General features: G+C 32.2%; 1 protein-coding gene across 1 annotated transcript in view; it reads right to left on the bottom strand.

Moving 5' to 3' along the window:
• LOC145327993 (NPC1-like intracellular cholesterol transporter 1) overlaps positions 1-16,002 on the bottom strand; it is a 53,871-nt gene extending 37,869 nt beyond the window's left edge. The window contains exons 1-9 of the mRNA XM_080171523.1: positions 15,946-16,002; positions 14,838-14,930; positions 14,211-14,289; positions 11,813-11,894; positions 11,070-11,156; positions 6,094-6,150; positions 4,690-4,725; positions 3,622-3,677; positions 2,024-2,091 (exon numbers count right to left, since the gene is read on the bottom strand). Coding sequence (XP_080027649.1) covers positions 2,024-2,091; positions 3,622-3,677; positions 4,690-4,725; positions 6,094-6,150; positions 11,070-11,156; positions 11,813-11,894; positions 14,211-14,283 — 459 coding nt within the window. The 5' untranslated portion in view covers positions 14,284-14,289; positions 14,838-14,930; positions 15,946-16,002. The remainder of the gene's footprint in view (positions 1-2,023; positions 2,092-3,621; positions 3,678-4,689; positions 4,726-6,093; positions 6,151-11,069; positions 11,157-11,812; positions 11,895-14,210; positions 14,290-14,837; positions 14,931-15,945) is intronic.
• Positions 16,003-26,458: the final 10,456 nt, after the last annotated feature.

Raw genomic sequence — 26,458 nt, 5'->3', positions numbered from 1 at the left:
TTATACCAAAACTTTAGAGAAAGCCCGATCTGTCCCGATTTTGTATCACTTTTGAAAAGTGCGATTCCTGTGACGTCATATAAAAAGGGAAGGGGGGAAGAAAATCTCTTCCCTTTTCTCCCATCTCTTTTGAAGAGATTTTCCCCTTTTTCTTTCCCGAACGTATATGACGTAACTGGAATCGCACTTTTCAAAGTGATACAAAATCGGGACAGATTGGGCTTTCTCAAACTTTAGCATAATTGAACATATTAGATGTAGTTACATAGTAACTGGCATGGTAGTTGTATACCTATTTACTAAGATAGGTTTACCTAACCCAAGGTATATATCAGGGATCTAAAGGGATAAGACAATTCAATGGCCGATAAATTATTGTACTTCCCCAATAATGATACACCAAGTCACCCCTTCTGTAGATTACAATTAGTGATTGAATCATTTGGACACTCAACTTAATGAACCAACAAATCAAAAAACTTTTGTTGTCTAAATTATATTAGAAAAAAGAAAGCTCACATATTTTCCTAATGATTGAGAATAAAGAACAAAAAATGCCTAGAAACAGCAATGCTAAAATTATTATCTTTTTTTTTGTTATTGCAATTTCCATTAAAGCACAAATATGATAAAAAAGTGTTTAATGAAACTCACGTTCAGCTACATGTGGTTTCATTTTGGATGATTAGAATTAAGTTTAGAAGCGCAGCTTCTCTATAACTATGATGTGTCTGTACGTCCGTATGTTTGTAATCGCACACACTCACAAACACACACACCACAAGTGCAAAATAAAGACATAGTAATATTTCCAGTATGGCTTAGAACCTGTTCTTTGCCATCCTGAAAAGTCATGAATAGCATCGCATTGCAGACAATATTTCACGAATATTAAAATGAAAATTATAAAATTATTACCAGTTTTGTTAAACCGGGAATTCAGTCCCTCGGGGCTAACAAAACACTGGACTTATTATTTTCATTTTAATACTGTTCTAGGGCTAATTTCTATTGTTAGGGTAGTGGTACCCTCCCCAAAATAGCTATAAACCTTCTCAGGACCTATGAGAAGATACTTTGTAAAAGACAACCATATCAATTATCGGTTAGCGAAATCCTTGGGTACAAAAAGACATACAGATCCTGACCAAACTGATAAAACTAACTTATATTTAAAAATTTGAGGTACTTAATAACATAAATATCTGTGTAAGAATTATTCGTTGTACTTTAACTGTACTTTAATCATAGCTTTTTATATATTTGGGGTTACAGGGAAATGCAATAGGAGATAAATTCAGCTTTCCTCCGATTTTGTATATTTTTAGATTGGAGAAAGGTTAATTGTTATTAATTTACAAAAGTAACACAACCCGCGACCATGGCTCAGCACGCAGCGCATCCGCTCGTCGTCAAGAAGGTGATAGGTTCGAATCTCGTTCCGACACCGCATCAAAACTAAAGACGTTAAAAATGCTATGTCAGGTGCGCGACATAAATAGTTAGAGTAGGGGGAATGCCTTGGCCCAAAACAGGCGCAACTCACTACCATGCACAGTTAGGACTTCTCAGACAAAGGTCGTGCAATCAAAGGGTTTGTTGTCTGATGGGAAAATGGACTCTTTACACCGCAATCATAGGGCTTAGGGCTGACAACCCTATCCATAAAAAGCCACATTGTTACAGAAACACTGACAAATTGTCAGCGGCCTATGCTCCCCCTGTGGAGTGTTACTGTTGTGTACTGTTATAAAAGTAACAGAATGTGTTTGTAGCGAAGAATACTCTTAACCACTGAACCAATATGGTTCTAATTAACATTAAGCCTACTTATCAGTCAAAAAAAGTTTTTTTTATCTTTTTGGGGGGAGGGTATAAAAAAATCACCAAAATATCGTATTTTTATATTCCTTTGTGTTAGTTTTTGACTGGTGGAATTTTTCTAGACAAACAACTTTGGCTATTCTACAATCATGTCTGTCTGTCTGTATGTCTATACAATATCAATAGACGTTCTACTGACCTGGAATGTTTTGTTACCAACTTGTAAGACGCTCAGCTTCTTACGTTGATTATACATGAATTGAATGACTGAAAAGTAAAAATGGTATTAAAAAACAAAGATTTAAAAATATTTATATAAAAACAAGGATGACAACATCCATAAGTAGCGAAGCACAAAAAATTGTGGATGGTAATACGTAGAAGTAGATTTAAAGTGTATTTATTTAAATCAAGAATAGATTTATTGGAGAAAATAAACACAAAACCTTGTTTTATTTTGTATGATGAAGACGGTTAAAGTAAATTACATACTAGATGCACATAACAATGGGAAAAAATATTTTGAAACTGTTAATGCAAAAAGTTTTAAAATAAGACCAAAAATACCAAAGATATGGGGAAATATGTTAAACATTTAAAAATAGCCCAAAACCTGCTAAAAGGCAGTTTGGCCGCCATTGTTTCTTTTCTTAAAACGCCAGAAATTTAATTTTAATATCTTTAAATGAAAATTTTTTAAAAATCATAAACACCATAAACACCAAAGATATGTGTAAAAATGTGAAAAATATAAAAGTAGCCAAAAACCTGCAAAAAGGCAGTCTGACTGTCATTGTTGTTTTCTTCAAACTACAGGAAATTTAATTTTGATATCTTTATCTGAAAAAATTTTGAAAATCGGACCATAAACACCAAATATATGGAGAAAAGTGTGAAAAATATAAAAATAGCCAAAAACCTGCAAAAAGGCAGTCTGACTGTCATTGTTGTTTTCTTCAAACGACAGGAAATTTAGTTATGATATCTATAACTTAAAAAATTTCGAAAATCGGACCATAAACACCAAAGATATGGGGAAAAATGTAAAAAATATAAAAATAGCCAAAAACCTGCAAAAAGGCAGTCTGGCCGTCATTGTTGTTTCTTCAAATGACGGGAAATTTAATTTTGATATATTTAACTGAAAAAATTTTGAAAATCGGACCATAAACACCAAAGATATGGGGAAAATTTGGAAAATATAAAAAATAGCCTAAAACCTGCTAAAAAGCAGTCCGACCGCCATTGATGTTTTATAGTTTATTGTGCTCCTTAATGATGGGAATGTTGTCAAAAAATTTCAGCTCTCTATCTTTTATAGGAGCTGAGAAAATCACGTTTCCCCCAATTCATTAATTACGGACGGACGGACAGACGGACGGACAGACGGACGGACAGACGGACGGACATTGTGAATTATAGAGTAGCTTCGCTACTAATAATGATAAAAGAAGGAGAGAGAGAGAGAACTTAGAACCTTTCAAAAATTTTATATATCTTTGGCCGACAGACCAGCGGCCAAAGTAAGTTACTAAAAATTTCAGCTATTTATCTTGAATAGCAGTTAAAAAAAATTCATGTATTCTGCCTAGCGTTACGGACTGACGGACAGACAGACAAGGTGAATCATAGCAAGATGAAACAAGAGTCAAAGAAACTGTGTGCCCTAAATGTATCAATCTAGCTGCTTAAAAACTGCAGTATAAAGTGGTATCATTTAATGACGTTCGGGCGGATGGACGTATAAACATTTCTATAGAGTAGATTTGCCCCCCCCCCTTCAAAAAAAACATTAACCTGATGGGGTAAGTACATTGTCTGCTTTATACACTACACTATGAGTTCGAAACTCTCTAAAAAAATATATATATTAATTGTAAGGAAGACGAAGAAAGTCCCTCAATGTGACGTCATAAAAATGAGGGATTATCCATATCTTTTTAAGGAGTTTTCTTTCCCACTCCTCCTCTCCTCCTCTCTCATTTTTATGACGTCAGAATTTTTATGAACGACTCTCTTCGTCTTCAATTGTAAGATGATGTCAGACTGACAGACAGTTCAAGTAAATCATATACTAGACGCTCATTGGTAAATGGAATATACAACAAAAATTTCAGCTATCTATCTTTAATAACAGCTGAGAAATTCACGTTTCAGGCTAAGAAGCTTTTTATAATTAGGGTCAGTCTATATGTTCGTCTGTCTGAAACGGATGGCTCTTGTCGTTAATTTAGACATGTTAGAATTGTTCTTTAGAATTCAAACTTGGAATGCTGATTCATGTAACAGTTGGATGTGGTGGTTATCCTTGTTTATTTTTCATATTTATGTGTATGATAAACACACAAACTTGCGACGAATGCAGCAAAATATAAATGAATCTAACTTATTTTAGCTCTGTATCTATGTTAATAGACAGATTTTGAAAGCTGTATATTTGGAAAGCATGAATTAAACATTTAACACACGATATTTTGAAAGAACGTGTCCTAACTTTTGTGATTTTGTAAAATGATCCATGGAATTTAGATATGCAATCGTTTTTTTTTGTAGACCTCTTATTTTAAAAGTAATTTAATTTAAAAAAAATTAAGTTGGTTTTAAGGTACTAAAACGCAACATAAAAAGAATAAAATTGCCATTATGAACAAAAATAGTATGATCTTTAATTTGACACCTTACTTTTTTAAATTCTGTTGGGTAATTATTGATAAAATCTATTTTGTTGAACCCCGTTGAATCAATACTTTGAACTTTGGAAGCTCGTCACGAATGGGTAAAAACAAAATCACAAAAGTTAGGACACGTTCTTTATTAACAATATCTGCATAAAAACGTGAAAAAATAAGGTAATAAAATATTTACCTTGGAAAATTATTGTCTAACCAATCGATGTTCCGTCTGAAATATAAAAAATATCATATTCAAATTTATTTGTTTTTGGGTTATATTTCGCTCTATACAACATCCTTCAACAAGGATGACAAAGTAACAAAGCACAAAAAATCTATGACTAGACAGAGGGACAAAGTAAATTATAAAAAAGAAGTTCAGTTGGCATAACAAAGAAAAAAAAATAGAAAAATCATGAAACTTTTGAAGTATATCTTCAATAACTGCCCAGAAAATCACATTTATTTATCACAAAACTATTGCAATTTTTCGTCCTTGCTTTTACAAAAAAAATCTTTTATTAAAACTGAATGAAATTTAATGTCTGAATAATTTTAGGAAGTATCTCTAGACAAGGACATGTACACAAGAAAATTAAATAATCTCTTTATAGTGCATTTTAGAAATGTCGTCATACCATACAAATGATCAATAAATATAATAAATTACCAATGGCAGGCCAGTATACATTTTAATGGACCAATGGCAGGATAGTATTCATTAATAGACCACTGGTTGGCCACTTTACATTTTAATGGACCAATAATAGGCCAGTATACATTTTAATTGACCAATGGTAGGGCAGTATGACGTCAATTTTTATAGGCAATATAAAAAGCTTATAAAAAGCTTATAATTGTACTTTATATATCCGCGGAAAGCCGTTTATAATACGATGCGAGAAATAACTATTTTTTCTCTTCCACATCTGCGGATAACTGTCTATAACACAAGGGAGGGAGGGGACATTGGACTGTAAATTATACTGGTACCCAAAGTTTTATAAGCACAATTTCTTCTTTGTTGGCTTTAAACTTTGAGTACTTTTAATGAATCTTTGCTAGTTGGTCTAAACTAATTGTTTCATGTTTCTGACCTTTCGAGTAACTGAACATAATAATGATATTATAGACGTACAGACACTGGAGACTTGTAGAGTAGCTCCGCTACTATATATTTGCAACAAAAATCCTGTCTGAAAAAAACGACACATAGAAACAAGCATACTATACCAGGGTGGGAGGGGACATTGGGCTGTTTATTACGCTAGTCCCCAAAGTTTTATGGTAAGAGTTTCTTATTTGTTGGCTCAACAACTTTGTATACTTTCATTGAATTTTGATTGGTTGGTTCATTAAACTGAGTGTACAAATGTTTCAACCACAAATTAAATTCTACCGATTATTTTTATGTATCATCATTGGGGATGTATTGTATATCAAATTATCCCTTTTGTTCCCTGATACTATACAGTAGGACATATTTTCTGCATTAGACATTTTTTTGAAACAGGGATCTTAAGGGATAAGACAATGGACAATAAATTGATATGCATCCCAATTAAAGATAAACAAAATAATCTATCTATCTATCTACCTGAACTGTGAATTATTTGGAATGACTATAGAAGCTGCGTCTGCCTCCTCGTAAAATCTAAAAAATAATAAAATTTAGTGATATGTCTGATGCATAATATCTCTAAAATATGCTTCTTGAAACCCCTAGGTACAAACCCTCAGTATTACAATGTAAAAAACAATTTAAAGTAGCGTAGCCTACCACAAGTTACACTTGTCTGTGTGTCGCTTTTATCCATTTGAGGCCCCTCTGCCCCTTTCTCTAAATTCCAGGGCTCGGCAGCCGCTTATTAAGTATCAGGGAAATCAACCTTTTACAATTTTAAAAATCAGCTGAAAGTCTAAATATTGCAATAATTTTTTCAAAATAATTTCAAAGCATCCAAACGGGTTTCAATTTGAGGCTTAGCTTGTTCTATGAATTCGAGGGAAAATTGAGGGAAAATCAGCCATGTGACGTCATAAAAATGAGGGAGGAGATGAGAAAGGGGAAAGAAAACCCCTAAAAAAAAATGGATAATCCCTCCCTTTTATGACGTCACATGGCTGATTTTTGAGACACTTTATAAAGCTTTGGTAAATCAATTACAATCCAACATCTTTTCATTACTTATTAGTAATTAATAATTTATTTATTTTTAATTAATATTTTCATTAAAAATCATATAAAGGTCAGAGGTTTTAATTTTGTTATCTTTAAATTATTTTATTATTACATAAATTCATCTTGTACTTAGAAACTTACGTAGTAGAAATGTGTTTTGTTAATTATTAAGGGATTTTGAAATAAGTTTGGTATACTTAGTATCTCAGGGACGTCCAAGCTTTTTATTTTAAGGAGGGTAAAAATTAAAGGGCTTAAATGCATGAGAAGGGTAATCTACTGTATTTTTAAAATTTTTGAGGGGGTAATATAAAGGTTTTTAAAGTTTGAGGGGGCTAAAAACCCCTTTACCCCACCCTGGGACGTCTATTGGATAACAAAAATAAGAATATGATATATTCAACAACAAGAAACATAAAATAGATTATACAATTGCCCCTACCATCTAGCGGAGGCTGGGATGGTCAGAAAAATAGCCTGAAACCTCCCCAGTATATGGCTTCCACTAATTCTGACAATTATTTGCCGAGATCTTTAGCTTCAGTATGTTTTTTTTTTATAAATTACATTAAAAAGCTTATCTCTCATTCTTTCAGAAACTGTTTAAATTAATTGCAATTCAAAATCCTTTAATTGTTCATTCAAGCTTAAAATAACAGGGGAAGAAGACAGCTATTCATTAATTTAAAGATTAAATCTCATAACTGATTATGGGAATCTTCCTAGTGAATTTCAGAAGCTAATTTCATAATTTTTCTAATATAAATCAATGTCTCATGAAATATTAACAATAGAATAACTAAAAAAATTGTGAATCGAAGAATCTTCACAAAAATTCAGACGTCTATCTTTTTTAAACAATAAGCAAGCGAATCATATTTCTCTTATAGAAGTAAAATATCTTCCAGATAAGACAATGGCCAATAAATTGATGTATATCTTCAATGATAATAAACAATATTACCCCTTCTATAGATTTCAGTAGTTGGTTGAAACGTTAGACAAACCACTTAATGAACCAACCAATCAAATTTCAATTAATTTCCCAAAAGTTTTTAAGCCAACAAATAAATAAATGCTATTATAAAACTTTGGAGACTAATGTATTAAACAGCCCAAGTCCCAGAGAGTAAGGGGATAATGGGCAATTGAAGAGTTTTCGCTGAAAGGCCATCAAATCCAAATTTATCCAGAAAATTTGAAGAAAATTGTAAAGGGTATGTTAATCAAATATTGAAAAACTAAAAAATAAGAAAAAATTTCTATGAAAAAAAGCATTCATTTGAAAATTAGATAATCAGTACATCAGACTGACGTAACCATTATGTAATTAATTACTAGAAAAATCTCCCTGGAACTTATTCGCCCCATATTCCTAAATTCCTATATATAAGAATTTAATTTCAGGGTTCTTAGGTTGTTAATTACACAAATATCACAATAAAGTTTATTTATGAAATGATATTTTTTGGAGAAAAAATTTTTTTAAACCCCGCCATCTGCTAGAAATTAAGTTTATTGATACTTGTCTGCTATATTCAAAACTAACTCAGCGAGTTAGCGGCAATGATGCGCTAGTACCCAAAGTCATTCAGAACCTGCTAAATTCTTGCCCATTCCCTTTCAGCAGTACCCAAAGTCTGAGACTCCTAAAAATTTAATATTGGATCCATTGTCCCTCACTAACTCCCTGCCAAGTCCTCTCCCTCCACGTAAAAAAAACAGAATAATATTTTAAAAAATGTTTAAAAAATGTTAACGATTGAAAGGACTTTTTATTTGTTTGACATATACAAACCCAACAAGGTGGAAAATTGCAAATGTGCAGGAATAGGATAATTGATAATAAATTAATCTTAAATCACAAATAGTCTGTGAGAGATTGGTGTTTAGATTATTTTTTTTATGCAACTATTTTTTAGAATTAAATATAATTCATAAAAGACTTATTTTTGTAATTGGCAGGTTTTATGCTATATTTAGAAACGGGAGAAAGGAAGTCTTTAAATTACACTGGTACCAAAACTTTTGTAAACAGATTTTCTTATTCGTTGGCTTTAAAACTTGGTACATCCTATCAACATACATACAAAGTGGATTATAGATTAGTTTTGTTGTAAAAAAAGTTTAAACTTCTGTGCAAGCTAAACTATTAATTATATTAGTCATAACAACTAAAAAATAAATACTTCAAAAATGCAAATCTTTTTATAATTAGTGTCAGTCCGTCCGTCCGTAACGGATTGCTCTTATCACATATTTAGACGTGTTGGTTTTAGAAATTAATTTATTATACGAGTTGTCACTACGTTTAAGATATTATCTATAATACAAAGCCTAAGATCTCGGTAACCACTAACCGATTTGATTCTACTCTTCAGGGAATATATCTACTGGACCTGTGTGGTTGTTTTAAGCTATTTTTTTTGGGGTGTGGGACAATATATCATAATAAATCATGTATTTAACTAATTTTGCATACATACTGCGTAATTGCAAATACAATGTGCAAACTTAATAATAAAATATTAAAATCAATGCATATATAAGCCAATAGTCTTGTTACTTGTGTAGCTTCCCCTTTATGGGATGTTGTCATCCTTGTCTATTTTTGACGACTCTTAGACGTTAGACAAATAAATTATTATGCAATATACAGTTGTAATCATATTTAAAAGTATATATCCTTGGTATAAAAAATACAATGTATTTTTGCCCTTTAAAATTTCAATAACCACGATTATCCTTTCATAAATCATTAAAGGTAAAGGCAGGTTTTAACCCACAAACATATTCAGTTTTTTTTCATTCCGTATCTTCAAACCCCATCCCATAGACAAGATGGTTTTTATCCTTTCAGGGAAGCTTTAATTACATGTGTTAATTAACAATGATTATCAATAAGGACATTTGATATCAAAGAGAAGAGCAATTAAGTTAATTCATGAAAGAACCAACAAAAATAAAGCTTAAAAACGCTACCAAAATGTCAGAAAAGGCATAACTAATAAAGTAAGGGTGTGGCACTGACGAAGAAACCAAAAACATCAATTTAAACTTCCTGCCCTGGCCAAATAATGACACTAATTTAAATAACTTATTACTTGAAAATTAGAACAAAAAAAGGATCATGATTTTATTTAAAGTCCAGACTCACAAAACTGGTATTAATTTTATGATTTTTATTTTTTTTTATTCGTGGAAAATTGGCCGTATTGGCAGTATGGCTGAGGTCCGGTTCTAACCCAGCGGATATTAATCGGTATCAAAGACATACTCGAAAAGGCATAACTAAAAAAGTATGGGATTGGCGCTTCCTTCCCTTGTCAATAATTGACACTAATTTATATAATTTAAAATTGTAATTAAAAATAAAACTAGGATCATTATTTTATCAAAAGTATAGCTTAACAGTTATTTATATCATCGCAGTTTTCAATGGTTAATAAAATGAAAATAATAGAATTAAAACGCGTTTTGTTAGTCCCTAAAGGCAACATAAGTGTTTCTACTGCAGCTATTAAATTAAAAAGGTTCAAACAAAAGTAATTAATAACTAATCCATTTAAAATGACAAAAGGGCAACTAGGACCACCACATAAATATGATATTTGGCAATAAAGCAGCAGGCAATACCTGATAAGTCCTACACCTCTTAGGAGGGTGGCAATGAGGCAACCAAGAATACCTGATAAGTCCTAAACCTCCCAGGAGGGGGGCAATGAGGCAACCAAGAATACCTGAAAAGTCCTAAACCTCCCAGGAGGGGGGCAATGAGGCAACCAAGAATACCTGATAAGTCCTAAACCTCCCAGGAGGGGGGCAATGAGGCAACCAAGAATACCTGAAAAGTCCTAAACCTCCCAGGAGGGTGCAGTGGCAATGAGGCAAACAAAAGGTGGCAATGATGCAACCAAAAATTCCTTGATAAGTCCTAAACCTTACAGGAGGGTGGCAATGAGGCAACCAAGAATACCTGAAAAGTCCTAAACCTCCCAGGAGGGTGGCAATGAGGCAACCAAGAATACCTGATAAGTCCTAAACCTCCCAGGAGGGTGGTAATGAGGCAACCAAGAATACCTGATAAGTCCTAAACCTCCCAGGAGGGTTACAATGAGGCAACCAAGAATACCTGATAAGTCCTAAACCTCCCAGGAGGGTGGTAATGAGGCAACCAAGAATACCTGATAAGTCCTAAACCTCCCAGGAGGGTTACAATGAGGCAACCAAGAATACCTGATAAGTCCTAAACCTCCCAGGAGGGTGCAATGAGGCAACCAAGAATACCTGATAAGTCCTAAACCTCCCAGGAGGGTGGTAATGAGGCAACCAAGAATACCTGATAAGTCCTAAACCTCCCAGGAGGGTGGCAATGAGGCAACCAAGAATACCTGATAAGTCCTAAACCTCCTAGGAGGGTGGCAATGAGGCAACAAAGAATGGCTTTCTTTGGATGTGTCGCGACTAACTCTCCATACCTTAAAAATATGAAAGTATTATTTTTTATTGTTGATTATTCTCTTTTTATCTCTCTCTCTTTCTATCTTTCTGTCTCATTTTTTCCTTTTCTCTCTAACTCTCCCTTTCTTTCTTTCTCAATCCCTTTATCTCTCTCATTTTCTCTCTCTCTCTCTCATTTTCTCACTCTCTCTCTCTCTCTCTCTCTCTCTCTCTCTCTCTCTCTCTCTCTCTCTCTCTCTCTCTCTCACTCTCTCTCTCTCTCTCTCTCTCTCTCTCTCTCCCTCTCTCTCTCTCTCCCCCTCTCTCTCCCTCTCTCTCACTCCTCCTCTCTCTCTCTCTCTCTCTCTCTCTCTCTCTCTCTCTCTCTCCCCCTCTCTCTCTCTGTCTATCACTCTCTCTGTCTCTCTCTCTCTAGAAGCAGCCAAAGATCTAAAGGGATAAGACAATGGCCGATAAATTGATGTACAATATATCCCAAATGATGATACACAAAATTACCCCTTCTGTAGTTACAATTACTTATTGAAACGTTTTGACACTCAACATAAAAGTCCCCAAAGTTGTTAGGCCAACCAATAAGAAAATATTATCATAAATCTTTGGGGACTAGTTTGATAAACAGTCCAATGTCCCCTCCCTCCCTGAGTAGAAGTACACAAAAAATGAAACTTACCATCTGAAAAATTTTTCTAGTGTTCCTATAATACCATCTTGGCAACCACGAATAAATTTCTGGAAAACAGTCACCCGCTCCTGTGCATTGGTATTCAACTTGTTTTTAAAATGTAAAGTAGTTGGATGTGTAGTTGTCTGTCTGTTTAAATTAGCGAAATTTACTGTGGCAGGTTTAAGGCTATTTTTTTGACAGTTCTGATTGTCAAATTGCATTTATTAGACTGTACATACATAGGAAATAAATAAACAAGGATGACAAGTAGCGAAGCAAAAAAAACATTTTGAAATCAGACAAAAACTGGCTAAAATATGTGAAAAAAAATAGAAGTTATTGACAAACAAATTTAATTTCTTATGCTATTATCCAGAAAGTTTCAAAGAAATATGTAAAAAAAATAAAAACAGCCCAACTGCCATTAATAATAATTGATCTATAATAATGAGAATGTTGACAAGAAGTTTCAGCCATCTATTTTAATTAGGATCCGAGAAAATCACGTCTGCCCCGTTCTGTTTCTAACGGACGGACAAGCGAAGGGACAGATATTTCGAATTATAGAGTAGCTTCGCAACAAAAAATCTTTAAAAGCTAGTTTTTAAAGAAAAAAATATGTATGATAATTGAAACAAAGAAATTCTAGTACTTTTTTAAATCCATAAAAATCAGAAATAAAAAATAAGGATAAATGCATCCAAAGTAGCGAAGCATTTTAGTTAGATAAATAACAATCATTATAAGAGAGAGGGAGAGGGAGGAAGAGAGAGAGAGAGAGAGAGAGAGAGAGAGAGAGAGAGAGAGAGAGAGAGAGAGAGAGAGAGAGAGAGAGAGAGAGAGAGAGAGAGAAGAGAGAGAGAAATAATAGGAGAGAAAAAAAGAGATATATAAAAAAGGAGAAAGATAGACAGACACGTTCTCTATTAAAGTAGCTTTTTTATTAAATTGTTTGTATTTTTTCCCCAGTTATTTAACGTATTTAGGACAGCTTTTTCGCAATTATTTAAATGAAAAATCATAATATTGAAACAAGTTTTGTGTTTATTTTATAATTGTGGAAAATTGAGTGTAAGATGCTATACATGACTTTTCATTGTGGCCAATAACCAGTTCGAATCCTGGAGATATTAATAGGTTTTAAAGCCATAATGGAAAAAATATTCTTATATTGTCAAAGTCATGAGATTGAACTATTCTAAAAATATTGCAAAAAAAGTGTTATATAAGAGTTAGAGAACACACATAAATAAGAACAACCTTTGCATGATTAAAAAATGTGTTTTTTTTCTTAATAGAAATGAGCAGTGTTTGTTACCAATTATTAGTAAAACACAAGACAATTTTTCTTGAAAAATATAAATTTTTTTTCTCATAAGAACTATTTTTAAAAAAGCTGAACAAAAAATGATTTTTATTTAGACAGAAGACTTTACTATTTTACAAAACTTTACTCTGTCACGCACATTGCTATTGTTAAAAGTATAGATGTAATTTTTTTTGATTGTAGGAAAAGCTAAAAGCAATACATATGCAACAAGCTTTTTTCCAGTATGGCTTCGAAACCGATTAATATCCGCTGAATGAGAACGGTTCTCATACCTACTTGAAAATCATGTAATACAGACAATTTTCACGATTATGAAAAGAAAAATCTTAAAATAATACCAGTGAAATCATTATTTTAGCCCGCTGCGAGTATCACTTTATTAGAGAATATGAAAATCTGGTGTAACATCCAAGTAAAAATATATCAATTTGAAAATCAAATTGTTTTTTTTACAGTTCATTTCTCTTTCCCAGATTTAAAAACGCCCTATTGACGAATTTTATTGTGCGTTTCCCCGTAATTTGTTCAGTATTTACAAAATTATTTCAGGGTGGGGTCAACATTAGATGAATTTCATAAAAATTTTTGTATTTGTATTTTTTAAATATACTACTTAACCGATTGAGCTCTCAATTTTAGGGAAGCATTAAATAGGTCCCGAGATGGTTTTAGGCTATTTTATCTTCAGTTTAAGTCATGGTTTTAAGCTATATTCCTAGCTCCTTTGAATACAAAGCCCCTAGATGTTAGTGGCGCAGCCTCTAGTATGATAAAAAACATTTAGCCATTACTAGTAATTTTTTTTGTGTATATTCTGTAAAAAAATCTCTGACCACTGAACCGATCGAGTTCTCCATTTTAGGGAAGCCTTATATAGGTCCATCGCTGGTAAGATAATACAAAAGCATTAAAAAATTAAAATATTAAAAAATTAAAATTATTCTAGCTATGCAACAAAGGCCTTAGTATTAAAACTTAAATTATAGAGTGGATTTGCTTCTTTTAACAATTATAGAAACTAAAATATTAGAGGTTTTAAGCTACTTTTTAGCACATAACAAGTTGAAATTTCCTCTGGTTTTTCTCTGGCAAGGATGCCGAATGACCGGCTTTTTGTGAGCGTGTTGCGTCGCGCCTCTGAGTCCATTTTGTTCTTGGTAACAGTTGGGTTTGTGCAATCAAATCCGCTAAAAAGTTGCGAAAGTAGCACAGCTACTCTAAGTCTATCCTATAATATAAAGTAGTAAGTTTTTTTTTCTGTAGCTTTCGCATTTGATAACTACATTAGTTCTCCATTTTAGGGAAGCTTCACTTAAGTTCTGTCTCAAGGGAAGCGACCCCCCCCCTCTTCAATTTTGGTTTTAAAAGAAAAATTAAATAGGGGGGGGGGGGGGTTGTTATTCATTTCTAGGGGCAATTTCTCTTGGTAGGGTGGAGGTACTCTCCCCCAAAATAGTTGTCAACCTTCTCTGGACCTATAAAAGGCTTCTCTATACCAAATCGGCTCAGCGGTTAGAGAGATTCTTTGCTACAGACAGACTGACATCCTGTTACTTATTACATAAGGATTTCATTACAAAATAAAAAAACAGTATATTTTTATGATATGCACCTGCTATTAAACAAGTGCATTTCATCTTCCTTTTTGACAATTACAACATATTCAGTTGTCTTTACACACAAGCGGAAATGATTGCACACCTAGGGTTGTTGGAATTTGAGGGAGTATTATGTAACTCCAAACACATCACCGCCGCGGAAAAAGATTATTTTAGTTCAATTTCAATCTCTATAGTTTAACAGGGATAACTATTTATAATTTATTAGTCATTTCGTTCATCTAGTAGGTGGGGAGGGGGTGGTGCAAAGAATCGTTATTTTACCCCGCTGCAAGTTTCACTTTATTAGGGAACATGCAAATCTGGTGTAAGATCCAAGTAATAATATATTTATTTAAATATTAGGAAAAAAACAAGGATGATAACATTCATAAGTAGCGAGATACTTAGATAGGAACAAACATTATGAATATAAATTGAGTTAAACAGACAGACGAATACTCTGAATTGTAAAGAATTTAAGAATCTAACTATAACAGCAGCTGAGTAATTATATATTTCCGTTATAAATTCCATGTTTTTATGACACATATAAATAATAAATTAATGTTAATATGACCATCCTTATAATAAAGTAACAGAATGTCAATTTGTTTGTTTGTACCGAAGGATCTCGCTGACCGATATGGTTTTCCTTTACAGGGTAGCTTCTCATAGGTCCTGGGAAGGTTTAAAACTGTTTTGGGGGATGGTTTATAACTATTTTGGGGGAGAGTTACTGGAAAAGTTACAGCAAAATCTTTTTTTTATTCAAAATCTTAAAGCTACGCTACTTATAGACATAGATGTACTTGTTAAAAGCGAAGCTTTTCTGTAATTAGGGTCGGTCCGTCCGTGCGTCTGGAACGGATAGCTTTTTTCGTTAATTTAGGCATGTTAGAATTGTTCTATCGATTTCGATAAAATTACCCGATTGATCTGATTTTTTTGAATACTGATTCCTAGGACAACAAAGTACAATGTATAAGCGAAGCAACTCTATAATCAAGTCCTAAAAATGTAAGTACGCCCTTAAACATTATCTCAACAAATTTACTTACAATTTGATTCGACATTTATACATTTATGTTCTGGTTATTCAGTTCTGACACTATATAAATGTTAATGTCCGTTTGTCCTATCGTTTCAGAGCTTCGCTTTTATAGATGTTGTCATCCTTGTTTATAAAATTTTTTATCCCCATTCCTATATCAAAACACACATTTTTATCTAAGTACTCACAAACATTTTGTTACAAGTTTAACTAAATTTCTGAAATATGAGCATTTAATTGTTAAAAAATTGATTTTATGATAAAAATGATTCACAAACAAATGTAAAATCACAACTAAAATAATCTAAACACGAAACACTGAAAAAATACACGTAATAATCACCAGTTTTTAAATTTTCTGTGTGTGACATGAACTAAATTCAAAGAGCGACTGAAAATGTAAAGATTTTTGTAATTTCTTCATGCTATTAAGTATTAGCGGGTTTTCTGAAATATCAAACTATATGTAATTACAATAGAATTAAAGGGTAATAATTTACTGTTATTATGTACAAAAGTGATTTTTAGAACCGACCCTAGGCCTAGCGTCGTCGTTGAAGTGAAATAAAGAACACATAGAGAAAGCGACTAAGAAAGAGAGAGAGAGAGAGAGAGAGAGAGAAAGAGAGAGAGATTATGATATGTTTTTATCTACGTTTTTTCTCTTAGCCTTATCTCCCTCTACTCTAGCTCAACTTTTGTGGCGAGTTTTATGTCTTTAAATTCATACTTTTACTTCTCAATTAAAAGGTCATGTACATGAACTAAAATATCATCTAACAAGAGCAATTATGCCCATATAAAGCGCAGCAATAAAAAGTCAGCTACAATATTGAGGTTTTGTAAAAAAGATATTAATTTAAAAAGATCAATTTATAAGAATTAATAAAGAATACGTGAAATACGTCAGGGGAAAATTTGTCGTCAATTTAGGTTGATAATATTGTCTTCATTTATTGGTCAGTTTGTTCATCCAGTAGTAGGGGAGGGGTTGGATCAGGTGTATCGCTATTTTAGCCAGCATCACTTTATTAGAGTACTAGCGGCTGCGTCCCTAGTGGCTTCTAGTGGCACTTAAGGTGAGATTGGGAAAAGTAGACTTTCCACCCCAAAGTTTTTAATTTGAATTTAAAGGGGAGTGTCTTTTTTTACTGGGAGGGTGATGATACCCTTTCCCAAAGTAGTTAAAAACCTTCTCCATCAACCAAACCACTATAAAGGAGAACCATATCGGTTCAACGGTTAGCGAGATCCTTCGCTACAGACAAAAAAAGCTTACTACTTTATATAATAGGATATGCAAATCTGGTGCAGTTAAAATACATCGATTTTTAAGTAACAAAGCAATAACGAGCTTACATTATGAGATACGTATCTTAATATGCCAGATAGAAAGACCAACAGATAATATTATGTAGTAGCTGTACTACTTTAAAAATGCAATAAGAAACTTAAGAAATTTAATTCGATTTCTTAAGTGTATAAGAAGGGTATGAAGCGAAAAATAACATATTGTAATTAATGAAAAGTATGTACAAAAATCAAAACAGAAATAGAATGAACAAATTCAAAGTGCTAGGTACTGTTCATATTTTGATAATATTGTGCTTTGAGCAAGTTAAATTGTACATTTAAGATCATTGAGTTATTTATCGCATCCTATTTAGACATATTTCCTTCGGCCATTCGGAGCTAACAAAACTGGTTTTAATCTTATTTTTTATTCTGAAATTTTTGGAAAATTATCTGTTATACGAAGCTATACATGTTTTTTTTTCAGCGGGCTAATATAACGATGCCTTCAACCACCCCTTTTACCTATCCCCCTTCTACTGAATGACCAAACTGACCAATAAATGAGTTCCATGTTAGCAACCCAATTTGAAAACAATCCCCTGTCATAATATCCACGTATATTCTATATCAATTATCTTAAATGATAAAATGCATTCCATTAAGCTGTTTTATGGGAACGTCCTCCTCCCTTATTACAGAAAATTAAGACTCCTAGGCATAATTCTATCATTTAATAGTAAAACATTTCAAACCTAGCAGATGCTTGGAAACATACTGTTATAGTGCTGGATCATAATAACTCAGGAATGGTTTTAAGACGGATGGCGTAATACTTAGTTTTTAGATTCACATAGCGCTGCTATGCATTGGATGATTTTTAAAATAAAAAAAACTGACCGACAAATGAACAGATAGACATATAACTATAAGTATTACCAGCATGGCATACAGACATACAGATAAACAAACAGACAGACAAACAAACAGACAAACAAACAGACAAACTAACATACAAGAAAACAGACATAACAATCTATAAATAAAAGTAACATGATGTTTGTATGTCTTTGCTTCTCCTTTACAGTGAAGCTTCTTATAGAATAAGGGAAGGTTTTTAACTACTTTAGGGGAAGGGTACCTCCAACCTCACAAGAGATATCGAACCTGGAAAAAAATTCACCTAACCAATCTTTTGTTACCTTTCATCAAATGCACCTTAAGGTCATTGAGGAACAAACAACCAGAAATAATTTAAAAATGAAATAAAATTAACCAATATCAAAACAACAGCGTAGTGTGATGCATTGGTTGTTTAGCCCAAAGGTCTAGAGAAAGCCATTAGTGATTTTATCAAAACAACTTAAAATTTATCCGAAAGTAGCGTAGTAACAAAAAAACTTCAATAGTTTAATTAAAAAGCACAGTATAAATTATTTAGCGGCTGCGTCCCCAGCATCTAGAGGCCCTTTAGGTAGGGTAGGATAGGGAAGATTTAAAAAAGCCTACACCATCCGAAGACTTAAATCTAAAAAATAGTCCAAAACCATCCTGGGACTAATGTGAAGCTTCCCTAAAATGGAGAACTCAATCAGTTCAGTGGTTATTCAAATCCTGAGCTTCAAACAAATAACCTTACTATTTTATATCATAGGATATAAAAACTCTTATGATAGTTTAGGTAAATGTAATGTTTAAAAAATTAAGTTAATTTTGTGTTTATGTTTATATTATTGTTTTTTATATCTAAGTTTTGTTAAAATTGTTAATTAAGTTATGAATTTATTCTAATTTTTATATAAAGTAGTAAGTTTTTTTTTTGTCTGAAGCTTATGATAACAATAGCTGAAATGATTGGGTTCTCTACATTGGGCAAGCTTCATTTAGATCTTGTGATTGTATTAGGATAATTAATTTTCAGATTCAAGTCTTGGGATGGTTTTAAGCTATTTTCTAGCCTGTATCTGCTCCTAGATGCTAGGGTAGTAGCCTCTAATATAATTAAAAGTAGTTTTATCTGTTGCTAAGAGAAGCTAAAAATAATAAGATTTTGTTTGCTTTATTGAAGAAACATCAAGCAACATACTGGTCCTTTATGATTTCTTAGGAATTTTCTTTTGGAGGGGAGGAAACATTCTTTCGTCGGGTTAGACTAAATAGATTAAATAGTTGGATGCTCTCTCGCAAAGTGCCTAGTTAGCATTGGAGCCCTCCCACCCGCTTAATCTTTTGGAATGGCCCGTTTTTTTGTCTGCTAACCTCAATGTAACCTAACCTGACCTTTCCAAAAGTTAAAAACTAACCGTCCCTCATTTTTAGAGTTGGGAGGGGGGGGGGGGGATCTCTGTCCGATTAGACACTTTTAGGGAAACCGTCAATATTTGATTATGTATGTATAATGTTTATTTTCTCTATGTTTTAAAATTAAAGTTAAACTTACATTTTTTGCAGGTTCTTCTATTCGTTGGTTGAAAACTGATTGGTTTACACTTTGGACAACGTAAATTTTCCAAAATTTAGAGGGGTAATTTTGTTTATAATAGTTTGGGGTACAATAATTTATCGTTAAAAGTCCATTCCCTGTACCCTAGTACATGTTGGACTGTTTAGCATAGTATAGAATAACCTTTCGTCTTATTGCGTCGCATATTTGGCCTTTTAAATCTTTTTTTTTGTCGGACAAAAACCATTTAGAATGAAATGAACTAACGTTTCTTTTATAGATTTTCTCAAAAATAATAAGCTGAAAAGGAAAATTTTATATAGTGTAGGTTCAAAACCATGTATGATGATTCATGTAAAAGTTAGGTACAATTTAGAAAGCTGGCAATCATATAAACAAGAAATTCCGTACGTACATTCATAACATGATGAGTTTATACTTTTTTGACAACAAACTTTTTTGGTGATATAATTATTCTATTCATCTGATTTTTGTATTATTGATTCCTAAAACAATCAGATACAATATTATAAGTGAAGCATCTCCATAATCAAGTCCCAAAATTATGTAAGTATGTCCTTAAACAGTATCCTGTATTTAAGTATTTTTTCAGAACATTTATATACAATGTTACTTACAAACAAATGTTCTTCTTATTGAGTTCTGACACTCTACAAGTGTTTATGTTTGTTTATTATACCATCTACTTTAAGAGCTTCGCTTTTATGGATGTTGTCATCCTTGTTTACATATTTTTATGCAGTTTGGCATGCCAAAGCTACCGACTGTCAGCTTCAATTGAATTTGAGAGTACACGGCTGGTTTTTTATTAAATGAATAAGTTAGGGCACAATGTTTGGCACTTTCGATATAAGTAAATGATAATAACAAAGCCACAGAATACGATAATACCTTCAGAAAAATCGATAAAAATAGTTTTCATACTAAATTTAGGTTTTTTATATTTTTTTCTAAAATGTCATGACAGAAGATGCAAAATGTCGTCTTAGTTTTTTGAAAGGATTAATCTTCTCTGAAATCTAAATTATCAAAATATTTTTTTTGGTAAATGATTATACGATATATGTCAAACATTTTATCAGAAAGAAATATTTAAAATTGTGAAGTAGTAACCTGAATAATTTTTCTTGTGGAAATAGTTTTCTGCAAATGTTGATAAACATATGTCTGCTAGCATTAAGATGTTTGTACTGCCAATACACGTTGGGTTTTATTTAAAGAATTTCTTTAAAATGTTTTTTTTTTACATTGTATACCAATAACGCAATATTTGCTATCAGAAAACCCCTGACTAAGACTCGCCTACGACCCGATCTTTTAGGATTGCTTTGTAATTTACATTTTTGAAAGTCTTTCAACAGTATACACAGCAAATTCTCTCTTTTTTAACTAACTTTCCGAATAATATACCTAAAGCATTTATTTAATATTCTAATAAATAGCGCAACCCTCCAAGTTTATGACTACTTTTCATGAACATATGATCTAAAGAATAAGCTCTGACGCAATGTCATATAAGGATATTATAATATTCATTAAAAAAATTGTTATTTTTGCATATATGTTACATTTTACAGTGTTTTGTGGCTCAAAAGAAAGACAATTAAAAATTATTTCATATTATATAGTTTAAATTACATAAGATAACCTAGAAATAGTAAAAAATTCCCTTTCTTTTTTTGTCGCAAAAGAGAATTCAACAAAGATTTTCATTAAAAAACACCTTAGTGTAAAAATTAAAAAGTTTAAACATGGTCACAAAAAGATTCAATTAGTTTATTAAATGTTTCATTTTCAGCAAATGACGATTAATCTCTATTACAAAGAATAAAGTGTAAAAAGATATTCTCGTTTTAATTTTAAGCAACTTAAAATGCATTTTAATACCTTTTAATGATTTATTTTTTAAAACATCATTTTATAAAATGTTATTGATTTTTAAAGTTATATATTAGAATGTTTTTAAATTTTGTTAACATTTTGTTTTAAATGTAGAAAATTGGTAATTCTAAACATTCAAAAAATGATTTTATTAAATTTTCATCACTTAAATTGCATGTTTGATGAAATTTTCAACTGATAATTCAAGAAAAATCGTTTAAGTTTTATTATATTTTACTTTGAAATGTTAAAAAAATATATTATTGTCAAAAATGTGGAAGTTATACTTTCCTCAAAAAAAGACCTAAAACATGCAAATTAACACATGTAATGAGATTTTTTTTCTTTCAGGTTTAATTTAGGGTAATTATTGATATTTTTTGTAAAAAGGATTTTTTATAAAAAGTTTTAAAACTCAAGTTATGTAGTGGTTCTAAAAAAGGTTGCGAATTTATGCAATTTTCTTGCAAAAAAAATTTTCTAGGATTTTAAAAATAGCAAAGGGTGTTATTAGACGTACTTACAGATACAATTGCTAAGTCATTTTGGCCAAACACTAAAATAAAGTTTTGACATCTGAGCGTCCAAGCGTGAGTAGTTATTAGGGGGGGGGGGGGGGTAGTGGGAAATTACATTCTTAAATGACTTGGCATAAAAGAAGCTAGACAAAAACAACATATAACATTCATAGGACCATGGAAAGAAAACGAAGCAGCGGGTTTCGTCATATTTTCATAGTAGCTTTTGAAAGGTTATTTGACAGGTCAATGTTAATGATTGCCCCATTTTTCGCGACTTTTCTGAAACGGTTGTTAATCCCTTGTCCCTAAAAAGAGTTTGAAATTTTTTACCTTTTAATGGTGGGGGGGGGGGGGGGGGGCTCCTTAAAAGTATGCATACATTAAAAAACAAAATGTCTGATATTTCTTGTAAAATTACCCTTGAAATTTTCAATGGTATAATTGTTGTTTAATTAATAATGTTTTTTTTTCTTTTGTTTTTGCATTTTTAACTTATTAATTCTCTTTCTATTACTTTAAGAAAAATCACGCAACCTGCCAACATCATCACCAATTTTAACAATAAATAAGATTTAAACTCCCTATTTTAGGGGTAAGTGGGGGCTTATATGACGCCGCTCAGCTCTCTCGAAATATCTCCATAGCACCGTTATTTGCCGTTAAAACGGCGATAACGATATTAAACATGGAAAAGTAAAAGCGTGGCATAATATGATAATGATTTTGGAATCATCTCAATTAACACTTTTTTTTGTATCAATATAAAAACAAGGACGTCCAAGGAGGGGGGAAGGGGTAAAGTAGGGATACCCCCCCCATTTAAAATTTACCCCTACCTTGTGGGTGTCGTAGGCACCCCCAACCATTTAGGAGGGGGTTTTTACCCCCTAAAAAATTTACCCCGAGGTATGTCCATAAACATTATCCTGTATAAAGGAGTTTTTCAACAAATTTACTTTTTGACAACTATATAAGTGTTAATGTCCGTTTGTCCTACCGTTTCAGTACTTCGCCTTTATGGATGTTGTCCTCCTTGTTATTTAAAAAAAATACATTATTTTAAAAGATATAGCACACTAAGACAGTACAAAGTTTCCAAAAATGACTTTAAAAGGACAAAAATTTTCAGATGAAATCAATAGATAGCCAACTACAAGACGTTTTCTTTACATAGGCCCGAGATTGCTTTTAGAAATAAAGAAATATCCAATAAAAAAAGGGAAAGTAAAATTTCACCAAAAGATTTAAATTTTCTGTAGATTTTTCAGTTTGATAAAAAGTATTTTGTATACTATAGAGACATAAAAATGTACTACTACTTCATACTGCTTTTTCAGGCACGTGACATCAATAGCTACATTGAGGGGGAATACTTTTCATTACCATACAGTTAGGACTTTCAGATAAAGGTTCTAAAGATGCAATCAAAGGGTGGTAGTTTATAAAATGTGTTATCTTATCTAAAACCAAGGGTGTTAAATTGCTAGGTCGAATACAGGAATAGGTATAACCAACAAGCAAAAAAATCTAAAAAAATAATATTTGGGGGGCAGATGGATAGGTCGTCAATTTTACGATGTGTTGCCCCTCAACGACAGCTGAAAAACACGTCCTATAGGTTTCGTGATTTTTTCCGAATTAATTTCGTTATTGGTAGAAGCTGGGTCGAATACAAGGATGTCCAAGCTTTTTTGAGGGTGGTAGAATGAGGGGTTTTAAAGATTTTATTGGGTTAATGTATTTCTTTCAAATTGAGGGTGGAATGAGGGGTTTTAAAGTTTGAGGGGTAAACACTCCTTTACCCCATCTACCTTGGATGTCTATTATTGAATAAATGTTAGTGTATCTTATGGCCAAATACGTTTCTTACAATAAATTTATATGAAAGTGAAATCTTAAGCCCAATTCAATTCAATTCACATGTATGGGTGTACAATCATAACAGCAAATAAAATATGTTAAAAATTAGTAGCACTGCAACATTTACTCTGATTAACTTAGTATAAAAGTAATATGAAGTCTGTCTGCTAATTGCTGAAACAATTTAGGTCCTGGGAAGGTTTTTAACTATTTTGGTGGAGGGTAGCACAACCCTTTCAAAGAGAAATCTCCCATAGGAAAAAATGTATCCCCCAAATTTTTTGATCTTGCTTTTAAAACTAAAATTGAAAACGGGAGTAGATGGGTTGACTTACTTTCCAACTCAAGTAACCCTAGAGTTTTCGTTTTTGCTTCCTTTTGTGGCTATTTAAGTTTTGTTAAACAGTTGTCTAGCGCCTGTATGCTCCTTGATGAAAAAAGCGGCCGAACGCTATTACAGCTGTCAAATAACAATTGCACTAGAGAAATTGATCATTTTTCTTATGCGATAATTTGTTATTCTATAATAGTTAATTATCGCATCCCATTATAGACAGATCGATCTCCGCAGATATTAAAATGAAAAGTTATATAAATAAAACTAGTATCACTTTTATTATTTCTATATTAATATTTTTTGGAAAATTGTCTGTAACACGATGCTAAACAAGATTTTTAAGTATGTTTCAGATCCGATTCTAATCCAGTTGATATTAATCGGTTTCAAAGCCATTCTGAAAATTAAGCTACAATGAATAAACACTAAATTAGTTACAGCACAGCTATATCAAAATTACAGGGATGGGGAAATGAATCTTGAAGACAATATATTTTGCCTCAAACTTTTCTTGATTATCTTATTTTGAATTATTCAATAGTAAATATCACTATGATGTAATAAAGTCTCCCTATCCTATTTTATAAAGTAGTAAAGTTCTTTGTCTGAAGCTTAATATCTCAATAACTACTGAAATTATTGGTATTTACTATTTTAGATAAGCTTAACATAGGTCCTGTGAGAGTTGTAGTCCATTTTATTTTCAGTTTTAAGACTTGGGATGGTTTTAATCCATTTTTCTATCCTGTGAACCTAGTAAAAAAGGCTGACTCAGATTATGACGTCAAAAAAATTAACCAATGAGAGGCCACTATAAATTTTACCATTGGTCAATTACAGTGTATACTGGCCTCTCATTGGCAAATTTTTTACGTCATAATCAGAGTCAGACACTTTTACTAGGTTCCTATCCTCTCATTGCCCTGTTGAATACAGAGCCCTTAGACGCTAGTTTCATATTCAAAGTAGTAAATTTTTTATTTGTTTGTTCTTTAAGATCTCTCTAACCACTTATTTGATTTTAAGTTCTCCATTTAAGGTATGGTTTGATGCTATTTTATTTTAAGATTTAAGTCTTAGGGTGTTTTAAGGCTATTATATTTTTCTTTATAGATTCCATATTCCCTATTCGCGTAGCACAGCAATTTAATAATTCTCGTCTATGGTAAACTGTCAAAACTATTGAATGATTACGCTCATATTCGCAACAATGGATATAGGATATACGTGGATATATTGACAGGGGGATTTTTGTCGTCATTAGAGGTTGCTAATATGCACTTCATTTATTGGTCAGTTCATTCATCTAGTAGGAGGGTGGGGTAGAGAGGTTGGATAAGGGGTACAATTATTTTAGCAAGCTGGGAGTATTAATTTATTAGAATACATGACAATCTGGTGCAACATCCATGTATTTATATATCGATTTTCGCAACAAATTAAACAGGGGTATATTGTATGATTGTAATATTTGATGGTTGTAAGTAACAAAGTATAACAATCCTAAATATAAAGTAACAGGATGTCTATCTGTGTGTCTGTCTGTCTGTACCGTAGGATATCCCTAAACTCTGTACCGATATGGTCGATATGGTTCTCCTTTACACTGAAACTTCTTTTAGGCCCTAGAGGGGATGTGACTATTTGGGGGAAGGTACCACCTCCTTTCAAGATAAATCGCTCTTTATAAAAGCTTAAGCCACACGGACAAGAAATTCACAAAATCTGTAGCTTCACACACAAAAAAACCCTACTACTTTATATTGTACCACTAAGTTGTATTACGGAGGATAAAGAAAGATTAAGCAAAATATTAAAAATTTAAGATTAAAACAAGAACGTTTACGTCCAAAAATGAGAAGCTATAAAAACGTCTAAAAATAGAGATAGATAGAAATCTAGGGGGAGAGAGAAAGAGGGAGAGAAATATAGAAGAAAAGGATTGTATATAGATAATATAAAGTTATTTCAGATTTTAATTCAACTTCGCATTTCTTAAACGTTTATATCCAGTTAATATCAACCAAACTTCTTTTTTAAAAGTTTGATATTTCTTTAACATGCATACTGAAATACTTAATGAGTTGCTGCACTGTCAAAAATCTACGAATAAAAAAACTTTTACAAAACTAGTTATCCTTATAATAATACCATATCGCCTTAGCAACTAAAAGAATAGTTTTAAGTGTGTTAAATACAGTCAAATTACAATCAACACGAGCTCTAATTAAACTGTTATCATAGGCATTTAAAAATCCGTAAAACGGCCTAAGAAGTGGTTTAGTAGTTTATAAGCATATTGACCCAATTCTTA

This window comes from Acartia tonsa, chromosome 9 (assembly GCF_053477335.1).
Source record: "Acartia tonsa isolate MP-2025a chromosome 9, ASM5347733v1, whole genome shotgun sequence".
Taxonomy (NCBI): Eukaryota; Metazoa; Arthropoda; class Copepoda; order Calanoida; family Acartiidae; genus Acartia; species Acartia tonsa.
This window is presented reverse-complemented; position numbering and strand designations above follow the sequence as displayed.